The sequence below is a fragment of the Hyperoodon ampullatus genome (genome assembly GCF_949752795.1).
Source record: "Hyperoodon ampullatus genome assembly, chromosome: 5".
NCBI classification, from domain to species: domain Eukaryota; kingdom Metazoa; phylum Chordata; class Mammalia; order Artiodactyla; family Ziphiidae; genus Hyperoodon; species Hyperoodon ampullatus.
Genome location: NC_136918.1, coordinates 144,485,662 through 144,512,198, shown reverse-complemented (window position 1 = coordinate 144,512,198; position 26,537 = coordinate 144,485,662). Strand labels below are relative to the sequence as shown.

The 26,537-nt window shown below is 43.2% G+C and overlaps 1 protein-coding gene across 3 annotated transcripts in view; it reads right to left on the bottom strand.

Annotated features, from left to right (window-relative positions):
* Positions 1-26,537, bottom strand: part of TRAPPC10 (trafficking protein particle complex subunit 10) — a gene marked incomplete at both ends in the record, with an annotated part of 89,275 nt that overhangs the window by 56,595 nt on the left and 6,143 nt on the right. For all 3 annotated transcript variants that reach the window (XM_079704839.1, XM_079704840.1, XM_079704841.1), the window contains one exon: positions 2,913-2,994. In XM_079704839.1, the coding sequence (XP_079560965.1) occupies positions 2,913-2,994 (82 nt within the window). The remainder of the gene's footprint in view (positions 1-2,912; positions 2,995-26,537) is intronic.

The window sequence follows — 26,537 nt, the reverse complement described above, 5'->3', positions numbered from 1 at the left end:
AACCAAATTTAATGTGATTATGCTTGAACTTGTGGATTTTCTATTTCAGCCTCTCTATTTTTTTCTGTCCTTTGAGAGATTAATCAAATTTTCTTTTTCCATCCTTCTTCTCTGTTAGTTTGAAAGTTTAACCATCTATTTCTTTTCTGCTGCTGGTTACATTTTAATTTTTAATATGCATAAACTTAAATTTCCCTCTCAAAGACTACAGTAAGTGTCTACCTCTCCTTGAACAAGACAAAGATAGTACACTGTCTTCTCCCTGCTTTCCTCCACAATCTGAAATTTTAGATTTTTTAATTCTTAAAAGCACCGACACCATAATATAGCATAGTATTTATGACTTGCTTGCTGGCAGCTGCTTCCTTTATCCTGTGAATTCATGGTTCATTTTCCTTTTTCTTGAGATACATTCCTTAATTATTTCACAGAGAGTAGTACAGTTTCTGATCATACATGTCTGAAAATGTTTCCCAACGATCTCCATCCGGTGGCAAGCAGCAAATATAAGATGTGAACAGCACTCTGGAGAGAACACGTGTGGTGCCGTGTGGCCAGAGTGGCAGATCAGGGCCCCCGGCCATCCTGGGCCCAGCTGGCATCCTGTCTCTCCCGAGGCCCGGGGGAGGCTGAGGCAGTCTTCCCGCTTGTATGAGTACGGATAATACAGAACTCTAGATTCAGAGGTACTTGCCCTCAAGACTCTTCTTAAATGCTATATTTTATGCTACATTTTAAATGCTGTTAGAGACTGCAAATCCGGTTTTTCTTTTCTCCCTGTTGCTTGGCATGGCTTTTTGTTTGCTTTGTTTTGTTTTCATTCTGCTTGACATTCAGCGGCCCCTGCAATCTCCGAACTCACTGCTGGGAAAATCTTGACGCCAGTTCTTCAAGTATCACCTGTCCTCCACCCTCTCTATACTCTCCTTCTGAAACATCTTCTACAGGAACATTGAAACTTCTGGACTTGGCCTTCACGGCTCAGCTTTCCTTTCATGCCTCCAACTCCAGCTCTCAGCATTCAACTCCGGAGTTTCCAAGCACAATCTCCCAACTCACTACTTTGCTTTTCAGCTACACAGCAGTTCACTGCATCAAGTAAAGTTTCTGCTTCAATTTTTCCCCCCAAGATCTAATCAATTAATTTAAAATTTTATCAAACTAATATATATACACTTTAACATGTCAAGTAGTACTAAAGAGCTTTACACACACACACACACACACACACACACACACACACCACGGCACCCGGGCCTTCTGTCACCCCTTTCTACCCCTCGCCTACCAAGGTCCTGGGCCCCTGGCCCTGTCACCTGTCAGGGACTCGCCTGCTTCTCAGGGAGCCACCACTGCAGACACACGGGCTCAGCTTTCCCTCCTATTCCTCTGTCCATCATCCTTCTCCCAAAGAGGCGTCCACGTCTCTGCTGCCGCCACTTCTGCCCTCCTCTGTCTTTGAACATTTCTCGTTCTCTTTTCTCATTTAGTTTTCAAGAAGGTGAAGAGATGAAAATACGTGTTAAATCTATGCAGTGTCTCTATTTCATTTTTTTCCTCATAACCCCCTTTCCTGTTTCTTCTATCTTTCTGAATGTTTAAATAACGTATACTATTGGAAACCCTTTACAGACCATTTCTTCAGGTATTAAACTCTTCCGTTTGCTGGACTATTTTCTCTCATTCACAGCACTGGGCCTCTTGAGATGGTGAATAATTTTTCTGTAAGGGAATTCTCCCACATTCTGTACACTCTTCATATTACATGTAGGTAATTAAATACATTCCTTGTAACACTATAATCGGGCACAAAAATTAGACTAGATTCAATAGAGAGCCTGGATAAGTCATCTGGAATGTTAACTTTTCACGTTAGCAGATTACAAACTGGTGATCAGAAAGGAATAACATGGCAAGAATCAGAATTACATGAACATGAGTAACAACAGGAAATTCTTCATAAACCTTGGTTAAGATCAGATTACTGGTATTAACAAGTCACAATCCAAACATTTTCTACAAATAATATCTAATCTTACCAGAAATTAGTCTTCCAGTAAGATAATTCAAAGTCAATTACTTCCTCAGAACAAGTCATTAGAGGAACAATTACAAACAATAGGGCAAACGGGAGGATTGATCTGGTTTCCCTCCTAATTTTTTTTATACATTTATTTATTTTTAATTTTTTTTTTTGGCTGTGTTGGGTCTTTGCTGCTGCACGCGGGCTTTCTCTAGTTGCAGTGAGCGGGAACTACTCTTCGTTGCAGTGTGCGGGCTTCTCATTGCAGTGGCTTCTCTTGTTGCGGAGCATGGGCTCTAGGTGTGCAGACTTCAGTAGTTGTGGCACGCAGGCTCAGTAGTTGTGGCACGCGAGCTCTAGAGCGCAGGCTCAGTAGTTGTGGCACACAGGCTTAGCTGCTCCGTGGCACGTGGGATCTTCCCGGGCCGGGGCTCGAGCCCGTGTCCCCTACATTGGCAGGCGGATTCTTAACCACTGTGCCACCAAGGAAGCCTCTCCTTCATAATTTTTAAGTAACATCTTTCTGTACACTTTCTCATCCTTAAGAGAAGAGCCAGGAGCTCAGGGCAGAGAGAAGGCCTCCTAAGACAGCAGACAGAGGCACCTGCTCTAATGTGGAATCGGAGTGTGCGTCTGCTTTCCAAAATGCCACGAGGAATCAGAAGCCATTCCTATAAAAGTGGGCCTTCAGCTGAGAAGAAGTGTCCCATTTCTACCGTCCTATGTCTGGTCAAGAACACCAACACATTCCTTAGGGAAAAAGGCCCACAACTACGTGGCTCCACTCAGCTTCCCGAGAACTCAGCCTTTACCTCTTACTACTTCACTTGCTCACACAAATGCCTACAAAACGAGGAGGGAGAGGCAGCGGAAACCAGAGGCGCCGTACCTTCTCCATTCCATCGGTTCTCTTGGAAGCTGCTGGGAGAGCGTCGGATAAATAGAGGTAAATAAATTCTGATCTCCAGCACCTACAACAGGAATAAAAATGGCATTTTTAGGTAAATACAGGAAAAATGGGCTCTAAAATTTATTAATTGGTATTTTTAGGCAACTTAATAATTTAGCAGAATGACATCACAAACCAAGATTTTTTCATATCTTTAAATAAGTGGTCTCAAGAAAAGCCAGCACTTGACACGTGATCTAACTAACCCTCGCCTGGCCTCTCTGAGGTGGGTATGATTCTCCCCACGAGGAGGAGGAGGAGGATCAGGCAAGTGGAGTCACCTGCCTGGGCTCGGAAAGCTAAGGAGAGTCGGAGCTGGCCCAGCTCCACCCAGCCTCACCCCTGTGTCAGCTCATACAGCTGCTGCTCTCTTCAACTTGGACAAAACAGCCATGAAACTCTAGGCAGAACAGGAAACCCGGACAAGTGAACAGAGTTTCTTCACCAAAATAAGCTCGATACGCGTCCAAATGCCACTGGGAGCCGAGACGCACAATACGCTCTCTGTGCCCACGCCACCCAGGACACGGGACACGCCTGCTCTCGTCCAGTCCACACGGGAAGTCCTGGAGGCAGACCCGACCTCACGGCCGAAGAGGGGGAGCACAAAGCTGGCTGGCTGTGGAGACCAGTGAGGAACCCAGGAGTGTCTGACTCCGCGTGCTAAGCTGTTAATTCAGCTCTTTCATCCTAGCTTTGACGGAACTGAAAAATCCACTTAGCTCTCATAAGATGATAGCATAACCATATCGTACTTAGGCTTAAAAAGAACCTTTCGGTAGATGACTCAAATTCTTATACTCAGAGGATCCTCTAACTTTAAGCAAAACCATTTTCCATTTGCTTTTCTACTGACCTTAAAGAAATCATTGGGAATTGATGTGGGCCATTAACACATTTGCTTATTTTGCTATCATGAGCCCTCCAAAAAAACCAAAACAAAACCTTCCCCAAACCACATAACACTGTCAGGTGACTGCTGAGAGGAACGGTGTTTCTGGACAGCTGAGTTGCTTATCAGAGAGGCAGTGGGGCACAGTGACTGGACACAGATGCTGAAAGGCTGATGGCCTGGTTCCAACCTGAGGTCCACCACCTACCAGCTGAGTAAGCATGGGGAGACCACCGAGCCTTTCTGTGCCTCAGGGACCATCTGTGAAATGGGAAAATAAGAATAGCTCCCAACAGGGCTATGGTGAGACTAAGTGAGTCAACACAAATAACCTTGAACAAGGCCTGACACAAAGTAAATCCTTAATAAGGGTTACTATTAATAATTTATTGTTGACATAAAAACAACTTTTATGTTTTTTTGTTTTGTTTTGTTTTGTTTTGTTTTGTTTGCGGTATGCAGGCCTCTCACTGTTGTGGCCTCTCCCGTTGTGGAGCACAGGCTCCAGACGCGCAGGCTCAGCAGCCATGGCTCATGGGCCCAGCTGCTCCGCGGCATGTGGGAGCTTCCCGGACCGGGGCACGAACCCGTGCCCCCTGCATCGGCAGGCGGACTCTCAACCACTGCGCCACCAGGGAAGCCAGCTTTTATGTTTTAACTCATCATTTTTCATCATGTTCATTTACTTGATAGTTGTCTTAGAAATCAAAGTAAGAAAATCTTCAGTTAGCTTCAGATTTCTTATCTTTGAGTGCCAACTCCTGCTGTCTCTTTTAAAGGTTGTAAGATTAACATATAAAAATCACTATGGTCTTCCCTGGTGGCTCAGTGGTTGAGAGTCCGCCTGCCGATGCAGGGGACACGGGTTCGTGCCCCGGTCCGGGAGGATCCCACATGCCGTGAAGCGGCTGGGCCCGTGAGCCATGGCCACTGAGCCTGCGCATCCGGAGCCTGTGCTCCGCAATGGGAGAGGCCACAGCAGTGAGAGGCCCGCGTACCGCAAAAAAAAAAAAAAGACCACTAAACCTTGCTAAATAGAAATTAGGGCAAACACACAGAAGCCTTCTCCTCTTTCACTTGGTTTTATTTATTTATATATATATATATATATATATATGGTCCTTGCAATAATGTCTCACATAAAGGTACGGGGGCGGAGTCAAGATGGTGTACTAGGAGGACGCGGAATTCGCGTCTCCTCACAACTTGGGCACCTACCAGGAACCAGTGGGGGACCACAGACACCTAAAGGGACAGGAGGAACCCCCAACAACTGGGTAGGACGTGGGGCGTGGGGGGAGTGAGGAGGGAGGAGAAGTGGAGGCGGGAGGGGACTGGTGCCCCTGAGGGGTGGCTGGGGGAGGGGAAGGGATCCCACACCTGAAGGGGGGAATTGGGGGACCACGGGGAGGGCAGAGGGTCCAAAGGGAGCGTGGCCAGGTTTCCCTTGCCCAGGAGCCTACTGAGGTCCTGGGCCTGATCCTGTGCCCACTGAGGCCCCCTTCAGCTGCGAGGGTCCCGAGGGAATGGGAGGGAGGGAAGGGGGAGCAAAAGTAAAGGCCGGACCTCCGGGACCAGCACCCCTGAGGGCGGCTGGGGGAGGGGAGGAGTTCCTACACCCAGCGGGACCCACCCACGCACGGTTAGGGGTCCAGCAGCCACAGGGAGATCCTGGGGGAGATGGTGGGGAGGGGTGCGAAGGAACGGAAGGGAACGGGGCCAGCACTTTCCCTGTCCACTTAGGCACCAGGGAGCCTGTTGGGCTCCCAGGCCTAATCCTCTGCCCTCCCAGCCTCCCTCCTGCTGCGCAGAGCCCAAGCCCCACCCCTACACTCGGAGACCCCCTCTGAGACCCGCTCCAATGCGCTGGGCCTAAACCCCACCCACACACCCCCACTCAGGGCCCTACCTCCAGACTCCGAGCTCCACACTCCAGAGGCCCTCCTGTCCACGTGCTGCCTCTCCCCTTCCGCCCTAAGCAGAGGCCCCGCCCCACGCTCAAACGTCACCCCCCCCACCCACCTAGGTCCCGCCCCACCCTAAACCCTGCCGCTGCCTAAGTTCCACCGCCACCTGAACTCCACCCTCATAGCCAAGGCTTCTTTATGTTGTTGTTGTTTTTTCCTCTTTTAGACTGGGGTTCTGTTTCACCTTGTTGATTCATTGTTGTTGATTCTTTTAGAATTTTATTTTTCCTAATAAATCTTTTATTTTTCTAATTTTATTTTATTCTTTATACTTTGTTAGTGATCTCTCTTTTTGGTTTGTTCGCCCCCCCTTTTCTTTTTTTTTTCTTTTTTCTGTTGTGGTTTTATTTCACGTTGTTGCAGTTGTTTCAATTATAGTTTTATTTTTCCTAATATACCTTTTATCTTTCCAATTTTATTTTTTTATTCTTTGATATTGTACTGCACTTTTCTTTCTTTCTTCCTTTTTTTTTTTTTTTTACCATGCCACAAAGCTTGCAAGATCTTGGTTCCCAGGCCAGAGGTCAGGCCCGAGCTCCTGTGGTGGGAGCTCCGAGTCCAAACCACTGAACTAACAGAGAACTTCAGACCCCAGGGAATATTAATTGGAGTGAGGCCTCCCAGAGGTCCTCATCTCAGCACCAAGACCCAGCTCTATCCAACCGCCTACAAACTCCAGTGCTTGACGTCTCAGTCCAAACAACCAGTAAGACAGGAATACAGCACCACCCATCAAAAAAAAAAAAAAAGAAACGACAAAAAAATGTTACAGATGACGGACCAAGGTAAACAGCTACAAGGCCAAATAAATGAAGACGAAACAGGCAACCTACGTAAAAAACGAATTCAGAGTAATGACAGTAAAGATGATCCAAAATTTCGGAAACAGAATGGAGAAAATACAACAAACATTTAACAAGGACCTAGAAGAACTAGAGCAAACAGTGATGAACAACACAATTACTGAAATTAAAAATACTCTAGAAGGAATCAATAACAGAATAACTGAGGTGGAAGAATGGCTAAGTAAGCTGGAAGATAAAATGGTGGAAATAACTGCCAGGGAGCAGAATAAAGAAAAAAGAATGAGAGGAACTGAGGACAGTCTCAGAGACCTCTGGGACAACATTAAATGCACCAACATTCAAATTATAGGGATCCCAGAAGAAGAGAAAAAGAAAGGGTCTGAGAAAATATTTGAAGAGATTATAGTCAAAAACTTCCCTAACATGGGAAAGGAAATAGTCAATCAAGTCCAGGAAGCGCAGAGAGTACCATACAGGATAAACCCAAAGAGAAACACACCAAGACACATATTAATCAAACTATCAAAAATAAAATACAAAGAAAAAATATTAAAAGCAGCAAGGGAAAAGCAACAAATAACATACAAGGGAATCCCTATAAGCTTAACAGCTGATCTTTCAGAAGAAACTCTGCAAGCCAGAAAGGAGTGGCAGGACATATTTAACTAAAGTGATAAAAGGGCAAAACCTACAACCAAGATTACTCTACCCAGCAAAGATCTCATTCAGATTCGATGTAGAAATTAAAACTTTTAGAGACAAGGAAAAGATAACGGAATTCAGCACCACCAAACCAGCTTTACAACAAATGCTAAAGGAACTTCTCTAGGCAGGAAACACAAGAGAAGGAAAAGACCCACAAAAACAAACCCAAAAACTAAGGAAATGGTAATAGAAACATACATATTGGGCTTCCCTGGTGGTGCAGTGGTTGAGGGTCTGCCTGCCGATGCAGAAGACGTGGGTTCATGCCCCGGTCCAGGAAGATCCCACATGTTGCGGAGCGGCTGGGCCCATGAGCCATGGCCACTGAGCCTGCGCGTCCGGAGCCTGTGCTCCGCAACGGGAGACGCCACAACAGTGAGAGGCCCGCGTACCGCAAAAAAAAAAAAAAACAAAACAGAAAACATATCGATAATTACCTTAAATGTAAATGGATTAAATGCTCCAACAAAAAGACATAGACTGGCTGAATGGATACAAAAACAAGACCTGTATATATGCTGTCTACTGGAGACCCACTTCAGACCTAGAGACACATACAGACTGAAAGTGAGGAGATGGAAAAACATATTCCATGCAAATGGATATCAAAGGAAAGCTGGAGTAGCAATTCTCATATCAGACAAAATAGACTTTAAAATAAAGACTATTAGAAGAGACAAAGAAGGACACTACATAATGATCAAGGGATCAATCCAAGAAGAAGATATAACAATTTAAAATATTTATGCACCCAACACAAGAGCACCTCAATACATAAGGCAAATGCTAACAGCCATAAAAGGGGAAATCGACAGTAACACAATCATGGTAGTGGACTTTAACACCCTACTTTCACAAATGAACACATCATGCAAAATGAAAATAAATAAGGAAACACAAACTTTAAATGACACATTAAACAAGATGGACTTAATTGATATTTATAGGTCATTGCATCCAGAAACAACAGAATACACTTTCTTCTCAAGTGCTCATGGAACATTCTCCAGGATAGATATCTTGGGTCACAAATCAAGCCCTGGTAAATTTAAGAAAATTGAAATCGTATCAAGTATCTTTTCCGACCACAACGCTATGAGACTAGACACCAATTACAGGAAAAAAACTGTAAAAAATACAAACACATGGAGGCTAAACAATACGTTACTAAATAACCAAGAGATCACTGAAGAAATCAAAAAATACCTAGAAACAAATGACAATAAAAAAACACGATGACCCAAAACCTATGGGATGCAGCAAAAGCAGTTCTAAGAGGGAAGTTTATAGCAATACAATCCTACCTCAAGAAACAAGAAAAATCTCAAATAAGCAACCTAACCATATACCTAAAGCAATTAGAGACAGGAGAACAAAAAAACCCCCAAAGTTAGCAGAAGGAAAGAAATCATAAAGATCATATCAGAAATAAATGAAAAAGAAATAAAGGAAACAATAGCAAAGATCAATAAAACTAAAAGCTGGTTCTTTGAGAAGATAAACAAAATTGATAAACCATTAGCCAGACGCATCAAGAAAAAAAGGTAGAAGACTCAAATCAACAGAATTAGAAATGAAAAAGGAGAAGTAACCACTGACACTGCAGAAATACAAAGGATCATGAGAGATTACTACAAGCAACTATATGCCAATAAAATGGACAACCTGGAAGAAATGGACAAATTCTTAGAAAAGCACAACCTTCCAAGACTGAACCCGGAAGAAACAGAAAATACAAACAGACCAATCACAAACACTGAAATTTAATCTCTGATTAAAAATCTTCCAAGAAACAAAAGGCCAGGACCAGATGGCTTCACAGGCGAATTCTATCAAACATTTACAAAAGAGCTAACACCTATCCTTCTCAAACTCTTCCAAAATACAGCACAGGGAGGAACACTCCTAAGCTCACTCTATGAGGCCACCATCACCCTGATACCAAAAGCAGACAGAGATGTCACAAAAAAAGATATCTCTGATGAACACAGATGCAAAAATCCCCAACAAAATACTAGCAAACAGAATCCAACAGCACATTAAAAGGATCATACGCCATGATCAAGTGGGGTTTATCCCAGGAATGCAAGAATTCTTCAATACACAGAAACCAATCCATGTGATACACCATATTAACAAATTGAAGGATAAAAAGTCATATGAAAATCTCAATAGATGCAGAAAAAGCTTCTGACAAAATTCAACCCCCATTTATCATAAAAACTCTCCAGAAAGTAGGCACAGAGGGAACTTACCTCAACATAATAAAGGCCATATATGACAAACCCACAGCCAACATCGTTCTCAATGGTGAAAAACTGAAACCATTTCCTCTAATATCAGGAACAAGACAAGGTTGTCCACTCTCACCACTATTATTCAACATCGTTTTGGAAGTTTTAGCCACAGCAATCAGAGAAGAAAAGAAATAAAGGGAATCCAAATCGGAAAAGAAAAAGTAAAGCTGTCACTGTTTGCAGATGATGTGATACTATACACAGAGAATCCTAAAGATGCTACCAGAAAACTACTAGAACTAATCAATGAATTTGGTAAAGTAGCAGGATACAACATTAATGCACAGAAATCTCGCATTCCTATACACTAATGATGAAAAATCTGAAAGAGAAATTAAGGAAACACTCCCATTTACCACTGCAACAAAAAGAATAAAATACCTAGGAATAAACCTACCTAAGGAGACAAAAGACCTGTATGCAGGAAACTATAAGACACTGATGAAAGCAATTAAAGATGATACAAACAGATGGAGAGGTATACCATGTTCTTGGATTGGAAGAATCAACATTGTGAAAATGACTCTACTACCCAAAGCAATCTACAGATTCAATGCAATCCCTATCAAACTACCAATGGCATTTTTCACAGAACTAGAACAAAAAATTTCACAACTTGTATGGAAACACAAAAGACCCCGAATAGCCAAAGCAATCTCGAGAAAGAAAAACGGAGCTGGAGGAATCAGGCCCCCGTACTTCAGACTATACTACAAAGCTACAGTAATCAAGACAGTATGGTACTGGCACAAAAACAGAAATAGTGATCAATGGAAAAGGATAGAAAGCCCAGAGATAAAACCACACACACATATGGGCACCTAATTTATGACAAAGGAGGCAAGAATATACAATGGAGAAAAGACAGCCTCTTCAATAAGTGGTACTGGGAAAAATGGACAGCTACATGTAAAAGAATAAAATTAGAACACTTCCAAACACCGTACACAAAAATAAACTCAAAATGGATTAAAGACCTAAATGTAAGACCGGACACTATCAAACTCTTAGAGGAAAACATAGGCAGAACACTCTATGACATAAATCACAGCAACATCCTTTTTGACCCACCTCCTAGAGAAATGGAAATCAAAACAAAAATAAACAAATGGGACCTAATGAAACTTAAAAGCTTTTGCACAGCAAGGGAAACCATAAACCAGACGAAAAGACAACCCTCAGAATGGGAGAAAATATTTGCAAGCAAAGCAACTGACAAAGGATTAATCTCCAAAATATACAAGCAGTTCATGCAGCTCAACATCCAAAAAACAAACAACCCAATCCAAAAATGGGCAGAAGACCTAAATAGACATTTCTCCAAAGAAGATATACAGATTGCCAACAAACACATGAAAGGATGCTCAGCATCACTAATCATTAGAGAAATGCAAATCAAAACTACAATGAGGGGCTTCCCTCGTGGCGCAGTGGTTGAGGGTCCGCCTGCCAATGCAGGGGACACGGGTTCGTGCCCCGGTCCGGGAAGATCCCACATGCTGCGGAGCGGCTGGGCCCGTGAGCCATGGCCGCTGAGCCTGCGTGTCCGGAGCCTGTGCTCCGCAACGGGAGAGGCCACAACAGTGAGAGGCCCGCGTACTGCAAAAAAAAAAACTACAATGAGGCATCACTTTACAACGGTCAGAATGGCCATCATCAAAAAATCTACAAACAATAAATGCTGGAGAGGGTGTGGAGAAAATGGAACCCTCTTGCACTGTTGGTGGGAATGTGAATTGGTACAGCCACTATGGAGAACAGTATGGAGGTTCCTTAAAAAACTAAAAATAGAACTACCATACGACCCAGCAATCCCACTACTGGGCATATACCCTGAGAAAACCATAATTCGGAAAGAGTCATGTACCACAATGTTCACTGCAGGTCTATTTACAATAGCCAGGACATGGAAGCAACCTAGGTGTCCATCGACAGATGAATGGATAAAGAAGATGTGGCACATATATACAATGGAATATTACTCAGCCATAAAAAGAAACTAAATTGAGTTATTTGTAGTGAGGTGGATGGACCTACAGTCTGTCATACAGAGTGAAATAAGTCAGAAAGAGAAAGACAAATACCGTATGTTAACACATATATATGGAATCTAAAAAAAAAATGGTCCTGATGAACCTAGGGGCAGGACAGGAATAAAGATGCAGACGTATAGAATGGACTTAAGGCCACGGGGAGGGGGAAGGGTAAGCTGGGACGAAGTGAGAGAGGAGCACTGACATATATACACGACCACATAAAACAGATAGCTAGTGGGAAGCAGCTCAGCTCGGTGCTCTGTGACCACCTAGAGGGGTGGGATAGGGAGGGTGGGAGGGAGACGCAAGAGGGAGGGGATGTGGGGATATACGTACACATATAGCTGATTCACTTCGTTATACAGCAGAAAGTAACACGACGTTGTAAAGCAATTATACTCCAATAAAGATGTTAAGGGAAAAAAGAAAAGAAAAGAAAAACCTATGTACAGAGTAAACAAATGAAGTGCCTCTTACACGCCCCCTCCCAAGTGTCCCCCACAGGAAATCCTGTTATACGATATAAAACTTGTCTAAGTGGAGACTATAAAGTAACAATTTTTCTTATATTCAATCATAACATAAATCTTTAATCTGTGTCCTAAATTTAATTTTAAAAGATTATAGGTCAATTAGCACATCTGTCAAGGGCAAAGACGTCATCTGACAATAACTGGGGACTTAACAAGTGACCGTTTGATCTCAGCGCCTGTTAGGAGCTAAACTGTGTCCCTGCAAAATTCATATGTTGAAATCCTAACCCCCAGTACCTCTGAATGTGCCTGTATTTGCAGATAAGGTCTTGAAAAGATGATTAAGTTAGAATGGGGGCTTTAGAATGGGCCCTGATCCAATCTGACTGGCATCCTTATAAGAGAAAGTGTGGATACACAGACTCTGGGGTGGGAAAAGACCGCATGAGGACACAGCAAGAAGAAGGCTGGCCACCTCCAAGCCAAGGAGGGAGGTCTCAGAAGCCAACCCTGTCGACACTTTGATCTGGACTTCCAGCCACCAGAACTGTGAGAAAACAAGTTTCTGTTGTTTAAGCCACCCAGTCTGTGGTATTTTGTTATGGCAGCCCTAGCCAACTGATACAGCACCCCTGATTTACATTTGAAGGTCAAATTCTTCTCACCCATTGAAATTCTACATTGATTGAACATGAAGAAAAGCCTCCATGATTTTCTCAGAATATATAGCTATTATTAATGATAATACTCCTAAGTCTTTATATTGAGTATTATGAAAAATAGAGATTTCTTTGAAAATGAGCTATAGAGAGCCAGCGCTCTAAAAGAGAGGGACAGGGAAGAGCTTAGGTGTAAAACCCCGAAAGAATTAAATCTAGGCTTATGTGATAGGTAATTAAATTAACAGTGTATACTTTGTAGCTCCCCAAAATAGCCCAACCACTTAGCAGAAAAGCCATTCGAGTTCTGAGGTCTGAATTGTAAGAGCCACTTCGTTTTGATCCCATGGGCAACAGGAGCATGAGAAAACCCAGTAAGGATTCAGTTGTTAGAAAACAGCTACTAGAAGCAAAAATGAGGCTTAAGATGGATGTGTTCAGAGAACCCTGTTCAGAAAACTGCTGTGTTTATTTTTCTTACTCAAGAGGCCTATTAAAAACGTCAACTCAGGCTATTTATTTCAACAACTAAGATTTCTTTCTTTCTTTTTTTTTTTTTTTGGTGAGGGGGGAGACATCAAAATAATTTGTAAAGGTAATTCAAAGCACAATCCCATTAATATTGGGTTGGCCAAAAAGTTCCTTCAGTTTTTAAGTAAAAATAAAAGACATTTTTCATTTTCACCAAGAACTTACTGAACAATGTATTCACTGTTTTGTCCCACTACCTCTGCCATTTTTCAGGCAACTTCATAATTCCATCTTTCCAAAACTTTTTATCTTTTTGAGCAAAGAACTGTTCCAGGTGCCTTTTACAGTCTTCCAGGGAATGGAAACTTTTTCCGTTAAGAGAATTTTGTAAAGACCGAAATAACTGGAAATCTGAAGGTGCAACGTGGTGAATATGACGGATGAATCAGAACTTCCCAGCCAAGCTGTAACCGTTTTTGCCTGGTCATCAAAGAAACATGCGGTTTTGTGTTATCCTGATGGAAGATTATGTGTTTTCTGTTGACTAATTCTGGACGCTTTTCGTCGAGTGCTGCTTTCAGTTGGTGTAATTGGGAGCAGTACTTGTTGGACTTAATCGTTTGGTTTTCCAGAAGGATCTCATAATAGAGGACTCCCTTCCAACCCCACCATATACACAACATCACCTTCTTTGGATGAAGACCGGCCTTTGGTGTGGTTGGTGGTGGTTCATTTCGCTTGTCCCACAATCTCTTCCTTTCCACATTATTGTACAGTGTCTACTTTTCATAGCCCATCACAACTTGTTTTAAAAACGGAACGTTTTCATTATGTTTCGGTAGAGAATTGCATGCAGAAATATGGTCAAGGTTTTTTTCGCCTATGTGGAACCCAAACACCAAAGCAATTCACATAACCAAGCTGGTGCAAATGATTTTCAATGCTTATTCGGATATCTTGAGTATGTCGGCTATCTCCTGCATGGTATAACATTGATTGTTTCTCAATTATTGTTTCGATTTGGTCACTATCAACTTCAACTGGTCTACCCGACCGTGGAGCATCATCCAGTGAGAAATCTCCAGCACGAAACTTCGCAAACCACTTTTGGCACGTTCAATCAGTCACAGCACCTTCTCCATACACTGCACAAATCTTTTTTTGTGTTTTCAGTTGCGTTTTTACCTTTCTTGAAATAATCTAGCATAATATGCCGAAAATGTTGTTTTTCTTCCACCTTCAACCTTAAAATGGCTACACAAAAATTCACCAATTTTGGTAAGTTTTTTTTTTAAATGCACGCTGATATGACAGCTATCACAATACAATCTAACAAAATTGTTTCAAATGAAGTTAAAGACAACTAAGCGCTACCAGAGCCATCTTACGGAAAAAACGGAACGAACCTTTCAGCCAACCCAATATAAACCTCTCTCTCCCTGTGTGTGTGTGTGTCTCGTCACTCACCTGGGGACACGTGGATATGAGGATGGGGCCAGTTAGGGCACCCACAGGCAGCTCCAGGGGCGTCTGCAGACCATCAGCATCGGCGCGTGGCAGCACCCAGGCCGGAGCAATGACTGACGACAGGCAGAGGGGCCCCTCAAACGTAAAGGGAAACATCAGGGGACAGTGGCCTTGCTCTGCAGAGGGATGCAGGCACTCCGTCTGGATGGTGCCCAGGCTTGCTGGCACCTGACCCCAGGCTGGGCCTAAGCCCAAAGGCTGAGGAGAGCCCAGATCTGACGCTCCACGAGAAAGGGGGGCAGAGCCCCGGGTTTCTGATTATCTGAACCTGTTTTCTTATTTACGCCAGTTGTGATTAGATTTGCTGTTCCATGCAGTCAGATGACTGATGCAGACCTTCGCTATTTCCTGAATTATGACTGCATGCTCTGAGATTTTTAGAAGCATATATTCATGTATTAATCATGTAATTTTAAACTTTCTTTGTTAAAAGCAGATAAGAACTAATTAAACACGGGGCGGGGGGAAGAATTCAGAAAGATGATTTCAGTGACTTAAGCATAAATGGATCATATTTCAACAAACTCAGCTTAACATTTTCTTAAAAATTTTAAAACAGAAGGACAATTATAAAGTAGTTAACTTTTACCAGAGTAAAAAGACACTAACACATGTCCAACAAAACATAAATAACTACAGATAAAGATGTATCATTCAGGTTTTATTTATTTGTTTATTTTTGGCCATGCTGTGCGGCTTGTGGGGTCTTAGTTCCCCGACCAGGTACTGAACCCAGGCCACAGCAGTGAAAGCGCCGAGTCCTAACCACTGGACCACCAGAGAATTCCCTCATTTGGATTTTAGATGACCAACGCTAAAACAGTAAAAAGCTGGCTATTTTTGAAACAACTCTAGTTTTCAAAGAAGTCGATTATAACTAAAAATAGAAATGTATAGGCTAGACAGTCTTTTAGACCCAAGATGCTATCACTAAGATGAGAGTCTAAGCAAAGCTGAGTAACAGGCCCAGACAGACCCATGAGGATGCGGCAGACCCACCTCGGCCGGCCGTGGCCAGGGCCAGTCACACATCATCTGTTGCATCCTTCACCATCCTAAAGAACAATGAAAACTTTCAATCATTTTACACACAAAACTTTTATTTTAGGGTCCACTAGAACTGCAAATCCACAAAGTTACTTAGTGTCAAAGCATTTTTAAAATTCAGATTTTCAATCTTAACAGGCAATTGCAACCAGAACAGAATCAGTCTTACATTGATACTTAAAGAGCAGAGAACTGAGTCCACAGCCCTGCTCTGTGTGAAAATGCCTCCCGCAGATAAACAGGCAGTGAATGCTTCATCCTCCTGAAAATCTACATCCAAACCAAACCGTGCAAAGTGGTTCCATTAGCGGGAGGAGATTACAGAGGGGCTCACAGTCTGCATCTCAGGAATGTGGGATGTCTAAACTAGACTAAAATAAAGGCACATATTCTCTTAGTCTAGAAGAAAAATGTTTGTATCTATGTTCAAAAAGCCATACATTCGTTGTTGCTAATGTTCCTGTAATGTTTATGTAATAATTTTTAAAAGATTTTAGCACTCGGTTATGACATAAGATTGAATTTGGCACTAAACAGTCTGTAGAAAAAGTAGCGTAAGTTACCAAATGTGGTTTGAATGCTCCAGAGCTACCAATTATGCCTCGGGGGAAACTGAAAAAAGTCACCTCTCATTTGGGAAGGACACAGGGTTTTCATCCTTATAGAATCATTACTTCCAATGGTTCTCTCCCAGACACGTTACGGGCAGTCGGAAATCTACGTAACTGACCTACTCCCTGGGGCCTGGGAACATGTTACATTACATGGCCAGGGAGAATTAAGGCTGCAGGTGGATTAAGGCTGCTAGTCAGCTGACCTTAAAGAGATGATCCTGGATTATCTGGACAGGCCCATTGGACTCACAAGGGTCCTTAAGTAGGGAAGAGGGAGGCGGAATAGCCACAGCCAAAGAGATGGCATCACGAGAAAGACTGAACTGGTGTCACTGGCTTTGAAGGCAGAGGGGCCCAGAGAGCCAAGGACGCGGGCACCTCTAGAAGCCAGAAAAGGCAGGAAACGGATTCTCCCCTGGAGCCTCGGGAAGGATCAGCCCTGCCCACATCTTGATTTTAACCTAAGGAGACCCACGTCAGACTTCTGGTCTCCAGAGCTCTGAGAGAATATCTCTGTGTTACTTTAAGGCACAAAGTCTACGTCATTTGTTACAGCAGCCGCAAAAAAACTGACACAACTATGAAAAGTGTATGACAGACTTAAAAGGGAAAAATAAAAGCATTTGATTTGCACTGCCGCCCCGCACCACCCCCCACCCCGCAAAAAACTATGTAATCTGATCTGATGATCCAGGAGGATGTGCTGAACTATAGAGGGTTTGGCCCCAGGTAAGAACTAGCTAACAAATGTCAAAAGAGGGCCCATCTGTTTACCGTGCATTTTCAGACAGCGCTCTGCACAGGCGCCCTGAGCCCTCCCAGCAGCCCCGGGACCGAGGGCCACCCCACACGGGGAGGCCCAGGCACCCAGCACCTGCCCACCCAGCTGAGTCAAGCGGCTCCCAAGCACCAGAGCTGGGCCGAGCCGCACCGGGCAGCCCACTCTGAACTCAACGTTCTTGGCTGCCGCTCCGAGCTGCTTCTCTGTTTCCTCATTTTATTGTTTCCTAAGGAATCTGCAGTGGCTGTGTTGACACAGCTTGGCTGAAAACACAGGTTCCAGAAGACCTTCCACCAACAAGAGTGCACCTTTCTGTCACTGGCATCCCACTGTTACCAATACTTAAACATACAAACTGTGAAGGTCCGAACACAAAAGCATGAGAGGATCAGGAAATTACAACCATGAGAAAGTGGCAAATAAAAACCTAATGTCCAGCCAATCTGCCGCTGAGGTACAGCTTTCCTGAACACCTGCTACCATGTATTTTCAATATCAGTAACTTTATTTGGAGATTTATGTTGGATAAAAGATCTTAAATAAAGATTTTAGGGGCTTCCCTGGTGGCGCAGTGGTTGAGAGTCCGCCTGCCGATGCAGGGGACACGGGTTCGTGCCCCGGTCCGGGAAGATCGCACATGCCGCGGAGCGGCTGGGCCCGTGAGCCATGGCCGCTGAGCCTGCGCGTCTGGAGCCTGTGCTCCTCAACAGGAGAGGCCACAACAGTGAGAGGCCCGCGTACCGCAAAAATAAATAAATAAATAAATAAATAAATAAAGATTTTAAGTATTTGTTGGTACTCTCATACAGTACAATTCTTCTTCAAATTCTTTAGTGTAATCTCAGTCAAAGGAAAGAGTACTTTTCTAATAAAATGCATCTAGCGTTTTACCTTCAATTGTTGAAGGCATCCAGATGACTTAGTCTGTTAATAAGATGGCTGTCTTCAACTATCCAGTGGGCAACGTCTTAACTTAAAAACAAAGGTCAGATTTATGCTTTATGGCTCCACAGGCTCCACAGCACTAGCGGGTGGATTGTGGCTCCCCATGAAGAAGCGTGTGGTGTAGACAGAGGAATCTGCCTTTGGCTCACCCGCACCTGACCATCTCCTAGCTGGGTCTCTGGAGACCAGGCCGCAGTGGGGTGGCTGGACTAGGACTAGGTAACCTACCTCAGGCCCTTCCAAGCAAGAGATGCTATGATTTTACTTCAAAAAAAAGTCAAAGGAAATATATAATTTATCTAACATTTGCTTTATATAGAAGTTTACAAAAACAGCCATTCTTTAAGCGTGCTGTTAACAAAATAAAGCCACGCTTCACTGTTAGGCAGCTGACTCCTATTTGAAAACAGGAAGTGTTAAGGAGGGCACTGTCTTTAACCCTAAGCACACATGCGCTCACCCTCAGACCGTACATTCCTTAATTTCTCCTCAACATCTTCTAGTACAACAGACCTTCAAATGGACAAAAAAAAAAGTCCAAAGTCACAAACTGGGAAGTCATTGCAGCCTATTCAATAATATGTAAAACGTATTTGCCATAATTTATGTGTAGTGTCAATGTAGTAATAAAATTGAATTAATGCCTCAAATTGGTAGCTCTTTCATGGGGAAAACTAATATCAAATGTGTACTCCTGGAATACGGAAGCCCTCCCCAGGGGGTCTTCCCAGAGTATCTGTACATAAAAGGCTTTCACATTTGGGGGTGGGGGCAGGGAGTGAAGGCTAATGAGAAAGAACAAAAAAGACCCAGATGGTATCCAGATTCTGCAAGTATTAATAGAAATTAAGGTTTAGCCTGTGCCCGAAAATGACCAGGCGACTGATGGCCCATTTCTACACATAAACACTGCGCTCCCTTTACTGGAAGGTGGATACTGAGAAGAAAAGCAAATGAACCCTCCACAGCTCTGCGCCGCAGAGGCCAAGTTTAAAGAAAAGTAATTCCTCCAGTCAACATGATGGGAATCGCCTACACTTGGTCGTCAGTTGTCACAGATCCCCTGCGTCAGGCCTTCCAGAATGACGGTGATTTTAAATCACAACTCAGCACACCCTGCCATGTCATCACTAGCTTTCATGTTAGGCTGTTCCATCCAGCTTTCCCCCGAGCTTCACTGTGACAGACACACGTGCTCCCCTCCCCCACCCTCTGTCCCTCACTCCTGGTACCCAGTCTACGCAACAGTCACCACCCCGCAGGTGTGACCAAAGGGACAAAGTACAATGTGTGAGTGTCAATCAAGTTTCATACCGTGGGAGTTTGTAGAAAAGGAACGACAACCAACACACAGAGACCACTCACAAGATAGAAAGTCCCCAAGTCTTTCTTTTTTGACATGAAAGACAAGTTAACACACATGCCAAGTGTTAAGGAGCTCTGAGTACACACTTCTAACCAGGGGGACAGCAGTCAGCTTCTCTAGCACTCGGACACCACACTAGACTTAAAACTGAAGAGTTCCAACAGAAAAAGAAAGATCGGATAAATGCATCTAAATATGAGAAGACTGAAGAATCAGCCTTTGAAGGTTTACATATTTTTAAAATAAAGGAAATATAGTAAGGCTGTAGCAGTTTGAATCACAGCATTTGCAAGTTCAGGAAGAGATCTTGCTCACTCCAGGCACGTCCCTGACTTGAGGCTTTGGACATAAGGATTTCCCCTTCACCTCCCTGAGGTCTGTTCAAAGATCACTCTCTTTCTCAATGTGGTCTAACTGCAGTTTTCAAAAGGTGCGCCATTATGAAAGGGGTTTGAAAACATCTAGCAAGACTAAGTGTTTACCACAGTCCCAGCAATCCTTGCAGCGCTCTACCCCGACAGGTACACAGGGAAAATGAGAAGACAGACGCACACGCAAGACTATTCAATGCAAGACTATGTCAAACAGCAAGAGATGAAACCATTCAAATTCCACTGATGGGAGACCGGTGGAATAAACCACAGCACATGGACATGACAGAGTTCTAGGGGACTATAAAAAGCAATGGGAAAGATCTCCACACGCTACGTCCACCAGGAAACATTGAGGGAAAAAAGCGAAGTGGGAAAAATGTGTGTGTAGTTTGTAATCTCTTACCTAAGAAAGGGAAATACAAATATGTATGAATGTCTCCTATAGAAGGAGACTATTTAGGTAAGGGCAGGGATACGGTAGAGAGGACAGGGGTATACGCTAGATTGTTTTAAATGTATCGTGTTGGTAGATTTGCCTTTGGAGGCATGTAAGTATTTTATATAATTATAAAACAAATTAAATTTTTAAAAAGCTTTCCCTAAAAATATCAGGAAAAAATAAAGCAAATGAGGTTATTAAATGTATGTGCAGTTGGTAGAAATTTGACTATTCATTCCTAGTGGGGTAACATATCCAAATGCCACAAAGAACTACTACAAAAGTTTTAAGTCTATCTTCACTAGTCACATTGTGGATGGCAGAGTTAAAGTGTTATTCAGAGGCTGTGGAAGGTGGAGTAAGTAGTTCCCTGGAGCTGCAGCACCAGCATCGTCTGGATGTTTGTTACAAGTGCTGGTTCCCAGGCCCCACCCTGTACCTGCTCAGTCAGAAACTCTGGGTGGGGCCTGGCCTCAGGTTCCAACGAGCGCTCCACTGGATTCTGATCCAGTCTGAGAACCTCGCGCTAACACTATCATCCCCAAGCATCCCTGAAAACTGGAAGAAAGCAAATATAAAAGAGCAGGAAGAAAGCAAATACAGAGGAAAGAGCGGTTAAATAAAACCCTGAAGTCCTGAATTTGAACTGAAAAGATCCAAGTGAACTCAGGATGTGCTTCCACCTTTAAATTCCTAGCTTTGCCCCCTGAAAAAGCCCAGCAGCAACTAGAAGCCCAAGCACACAGACTGGGGTCTCCAAATACCATCTCCCACTAGAAGGAACCAGGGCTCCCTGGAGAATGGCTATTCCAGGTCCAGGACAGGAGATGCACAAAATGAGTCTGGAACATTTCATCATACCAGAGAGCAGGGAAACTAACAAAGATTCCTACACTCACAAGCCCACTGGCAAAGAGGGAACTTGTCCATCAGTAAGGATAACAAGTGCGATGGACTGAAACAAACCAAGTATGTTTAAATCCTTAAGTTCATAATGATACTGCAAAAATAAAATAAAATAAAAATAAGTAAAAGCTAATTGATCACCAATGAAGAATACTAGTGAACTAACTCATTTTGAGAAGTTACGTAAAGGAGAAGAATCAAGCATTTGGTCTGCCTTTCCTATACAAACTATACCACTGGGTAACCGAATAACATAAACAAACTGTGTGTGTGTGTGTGTGTGTGTGTGTGTGTATACTAATACACACTCTTTACAGAAATCTTTCAGATAATAAATGAAGAAACGGTAAAATGAGAATAAATAGCATGGTTTTGCAACCCTCAGGGAATTAATGATGTGAGAATAAATATCTGCTAACATCACAAAAAGAGAGACCACCAGACATTATTGCGCCTGCTGACAGAAGAACGCACCACCACCTGTGCAAGTCTTGCCAGAAAAAGCCAAACTGCATTCTGACCCAGACTCGGGCTCTGACACCCTACAGGAAACAGAGGACAGAGGATGGTGTTCAAAGACACCACAGGACACAGCTGACACAGTCCAGGCAGGGGACAAGACACACCCACTGGGCTCTTCAAGAAGCTACAAGGAACAAAAGAGGGATGGGGGGAAATCAAGCTTTCAAGAGAGACTGAAGACATTTATCTAAAAACCTTATTTGGATACTAAATAATTCAAAGAATTTTTTAAAAAAAGACATTTCAGACACGTAAACGCTGAATATTTGATACTAAGGAATTGTTTTATTTAGATGCTATACAAGTTTTGCAGGGGCTTCCCTGGTGGCGCAGTGGTTGAGAGTCCGCCTGCCGATGCAGGGGACGCGGGTTCGTGCCCCGGTCCGCGAAGATCCCACATGCCGCGGAGCGGCTGGGCCCGTGAGCCATGGCCGCTGAGCCTGCACGTCTGGAGCCTGTGCTCCGCAATGGGAGAGGCCACAGCAGTGAGAGGGCCGCGTACCGCAAAAAAAATTAAAAAATAAAAAAAAAAAAAGTTTTGCAGTTATGTTTTTTAGAAGTCCTTGTCTTTTAGAGATCCATACTGTCTTAGCTCAGGCTGCCATGACAAAACACCCCAGATGGAGTGGCTTAAACAACACAATTGTTTTCCTCCTCGTTCTGGAGGCTGGAGTGCAAGGCGCCTGACTGTGCTCCCAGGCAGGGCTCTCCTTCCTGACTTGCAGAGCGCAAGTGCCCTCCCAACCTCTCCTCCTCTTCATATGAGGTCAGTGACCCCACCATAAGGTACCCACCCTCATGACCCAAGCCAACCCTGATGACCTCCCAGAAGGTCGCATCTCCAAATACCACCACATTAGGGGCTTGGGCTTCACTATATGAATTTGGGCGGGGCACACAAATACTCAGTCCGTAACACATACATTTACCGATAAATGTGTGACGCCTGAGATTTGCTTCAAAATAACATAGGATTGGAAGGTATGGGGGGTATAAAGAAGCAAGATTGACATTCATTCAATTGTTGAAGTTGAGCGATAGGTTTGTAAGGTTTCTTCACACAATTCTATTTCTTTTTACATATTTGCAAGTTTCTGTAATAAAAAGTTTGAAATGTTAACAATTCTGCCATTTCTCTTACCCTCTTCTCTTTCTCCTTTTTGGCCTAGCACGTATCACCTATTACATGACATAATTTACTATGTATGTACACTGTCTACCTCCTCTTGCTGGAACGTAAGCTCTAAGAGGGCTGGGGTCTTTGCTCACAGGTGTAACCCAAGCACCTGCAACAGCGCCTGGCACAGAAGAGATGCTGAGTACACATTCGCTGATGGCACATCTAGCCCAACTCCCTCATGTTCTACACTAGACAATTCAGGGCCCCCAAAGGACAGCATACCCTACAGCAGATGCAATGACGGTGCTGGCTGTCAAGTTCTCAGAGTACGAATTTAATTTTAGAATGAGTAAGATTACACTAAAAATTGCCAGTACGGCTGCCCTACTCAGTTCTTCGACTGCTGAACTAAAGGAAGTGATATTTTTATTTTACTTAACTCTCTGGCAAAGGTTTTCTCTCAGGGGTAATTTTAGGGACAATCCCGCCTTCCGTGTGGGCGGGCAGTGTCTGACACCCCGACCCCTAAGTAAGGTGGTGGGGGAGGAGGAGGCGCCACCTTGCTGCCTGTCCTCGACGCGCTCCCAAACACACTGAGTGGTCCTGGTCAGGCACAGCGAAATTGGCCCTCGGGTCTTCAACCTCAAAATGACCTGACGGCCCTTCCCACCGTGCACCTCAATGCCTAGAAACTTTTGAGCCGACCCAGCCAGACTAAGAGTGCCTACAAACGGTGAGCTACGGATGTAGTAAAAATTGTTACCACAGGGGTTATTGTTAGTTCCGAGGCTCTACCTAAAATTTCAGCTCTGAAACTTATGCAACAACTTCCAAACACTAAACAGATCTGTTAAAAATAAGAAAACTTCCAAACATATCCCACTCCGTGGTGAAACCAATGTCTAAGCCTACTGTCAGTCTCTTCATAATTTCTCTGCTCACTTTTAAAAAAATTTTGCAAACAAAGGCCTGAAATAATATTGAGGAATGACACACCATGTAACACTTGTGCAGGAAGACAAAAGCATTTATTTCCCCAGGGGAAAAAAGAGGGAAAGAGAGATTGCAGAAAACGTTCATCTTTTCCTAAGCGATCATCCCACCTCGTATCAACGTCTCAAGCCCCAAATTCCAGATACCAGGGAATTGCTCCTTCATCAGGAGCACAGTGAGGACAAGGCTCCAAGGACAGGAGAAGTGATGTAAAACCAAAGCCACACGATGGATGCCGGCCAACGTGCACCTGAATGCCAATGCAGACACTGTGATGAAGGAGCTGAACAGGGCGCCCAAAAGATCTGTCCACGTCTTGACGTCCCAGAACCTGAGAATGAACCTTATCTGGAAAAGGTCTTTACAGATGTGATTAAGCTCAGGCTCTCAAATAAGATCATTCCAGATCATATATGGGTGGGACCTAAATCCAATGACAAGAGGTCACTTGTCAGGTCAGATAAGAGACAGAAGGGAAAACACAGGGAGAGAGAGAGCCCTGTGAAGACAAGGCAGAGACTGGAGTGATGTGGCTACAAGCCAAGGAATGCCAAGGATTTCTGGGAGCTGGAAAGAGGCAAGAAAGGATTCCCACCCCGCTCCCCCGCCACAAAGCCTTGAGAGGGAGTACAGCCTTGCTGATACTCTGATTTTCAACTTCTGGTCTCCAGAACTGTGAGAGAATAAATTTCTGTTGTTTCAAGCCATCCAGTTTCTGGTAATTTGTTACAGCAGCTCTAGAAAACTAATACATATGGTATAAAATACAAAAATAGAATGTACATCTTTCTTAGTGCTATATCAATTCATCTTTTAGGTATGTTTTTGGCCATACTTCTCATATGTCAAAGTAAAGCCAGATGAACAGGCAATTCAGAAGAGGTCCAAGCACGAGTAAACACATAAAAAGAACCTCATTAATTGTCAGGTATATAACACCAAAACAACTCTGATGGCCTTGGGCTGGGCAAAGAGTTCTCAGGTATGATATCCAAAGTACAATCCATAGAAAAAAAAATTGGTAACTGGATTTCATCGAAATTTAAAATGTTTGTACTTCAAAATACATTAACTGAAAGACAACCAAAGATCAGGACCAAATATTTGCAAATCATCTATCTGATAAAGGACATGTATCAAGAAAATACAGTGAAACCTTACAACTCATGCAAACGTACAGAGCAGCATTCCTCATGACAAAAAGTTGGAAATGATCCAAATGTCCATCAACTGGCGAATGGATAAACCAGATGTGGTCCATCCACACAGTGGAATACTAGTTAGCAATAAAAAAAAAAGGAGCAAATTATAGTTGGTGCAACACGGATGAACCTCAGAAACACTGCAGAGTGAAAGAAGCCGGACAGAAGACGGCATATTACGTGATTCACTTCTTTGAAATGTCTAGAAAACGCAAATTTATAGGGACAGAAAGCAAATTAGTGGCTGCCTATGCCTGGGGATAGGAGCAGAGATTGACCGCTAACAAGTTCTTGGGGTGATGGAAATGTTCTAGAACTGAATTAGGGTGATGGCTGCACAACTCTGAATATTTACTAACCGTCAGAGGATTGTACATGTACAATGGATATTAATTTTATAGTATGTAGATTAGAGCTCTTAATAAAGCTGTTCAGAAAAAGCCATCCATCAGACTGGCAAACATTAAAAAGATGACTCCCACCCAGTGGGGCAGAGTATATGTCAGAGGATAGCTTTTTCACAGGGTGATTCAGGGGCAGGTTTCAAAATTTAAACTGCTCCCCCTTCTGACCCAGCAATGACACTTCTAGATTCCATTCTTTATAATGAAAATGTATTCCTGCTTTTATTTATACACATTTAAGGTTAAAGTTTCATTTCGAAGTTACAGCTATATCTTCTTTCAAGGCTTCATCCAAATGCCAGGCTGACAGTCCCTCAATCCTAAATGTTCCACAGCAGAAGCTGAATCATCGACCCGAGAATGCTTTGTTTTAGTCACAGTTAAATTTCTATTGACTTATAGTAAAGAAAACATATCTGAACACAACTCAGAGGGACCATTTCAAAGATTATGGTCCCTACCATACCACTGAGCTTTTCTTTTACTGGATTAACATGTATTTCCTCAATTCAAAAACTCCAAACAGAGAATGTCCCACTATCAAAAAGAAAAAAAAAAACAAAACTAAATGCATAGCAGTTTACCTAAAAACAAGTTTGAGTGATCAGGATTCAAATTCTACAAAATGATCTTGATGAAGACGTGTATTTAAAGAAAATAACTTTACACCATCAAAAGCGCTTACCTTATGAAAGCATTCAATGACATATAACAGTTTTCCCTTTACAGTAATGTTTACTCATTTATTGATTTGATTTCTTTAACAAATATGTACTGAGCACCAACTACATGCTCAGCACCGTCCAGGTGCCAGAAACACAGCAGTGATCATAAAAGATAAAGTTCCCGCAATTCTGAACCTCACATTCTAGTGTGCGGGCAGCCTGGGTTAGGGGTGAAGAGAAACCATCAACCATGAAAAAACAAATGTTCCATCATGGGGGTGCTGAGCCAATAAGACTGAATAAAGTCGAAGCGATGCCAAACCCTAAGCAGGCCTGCGAAGTGGCACGTGAGCA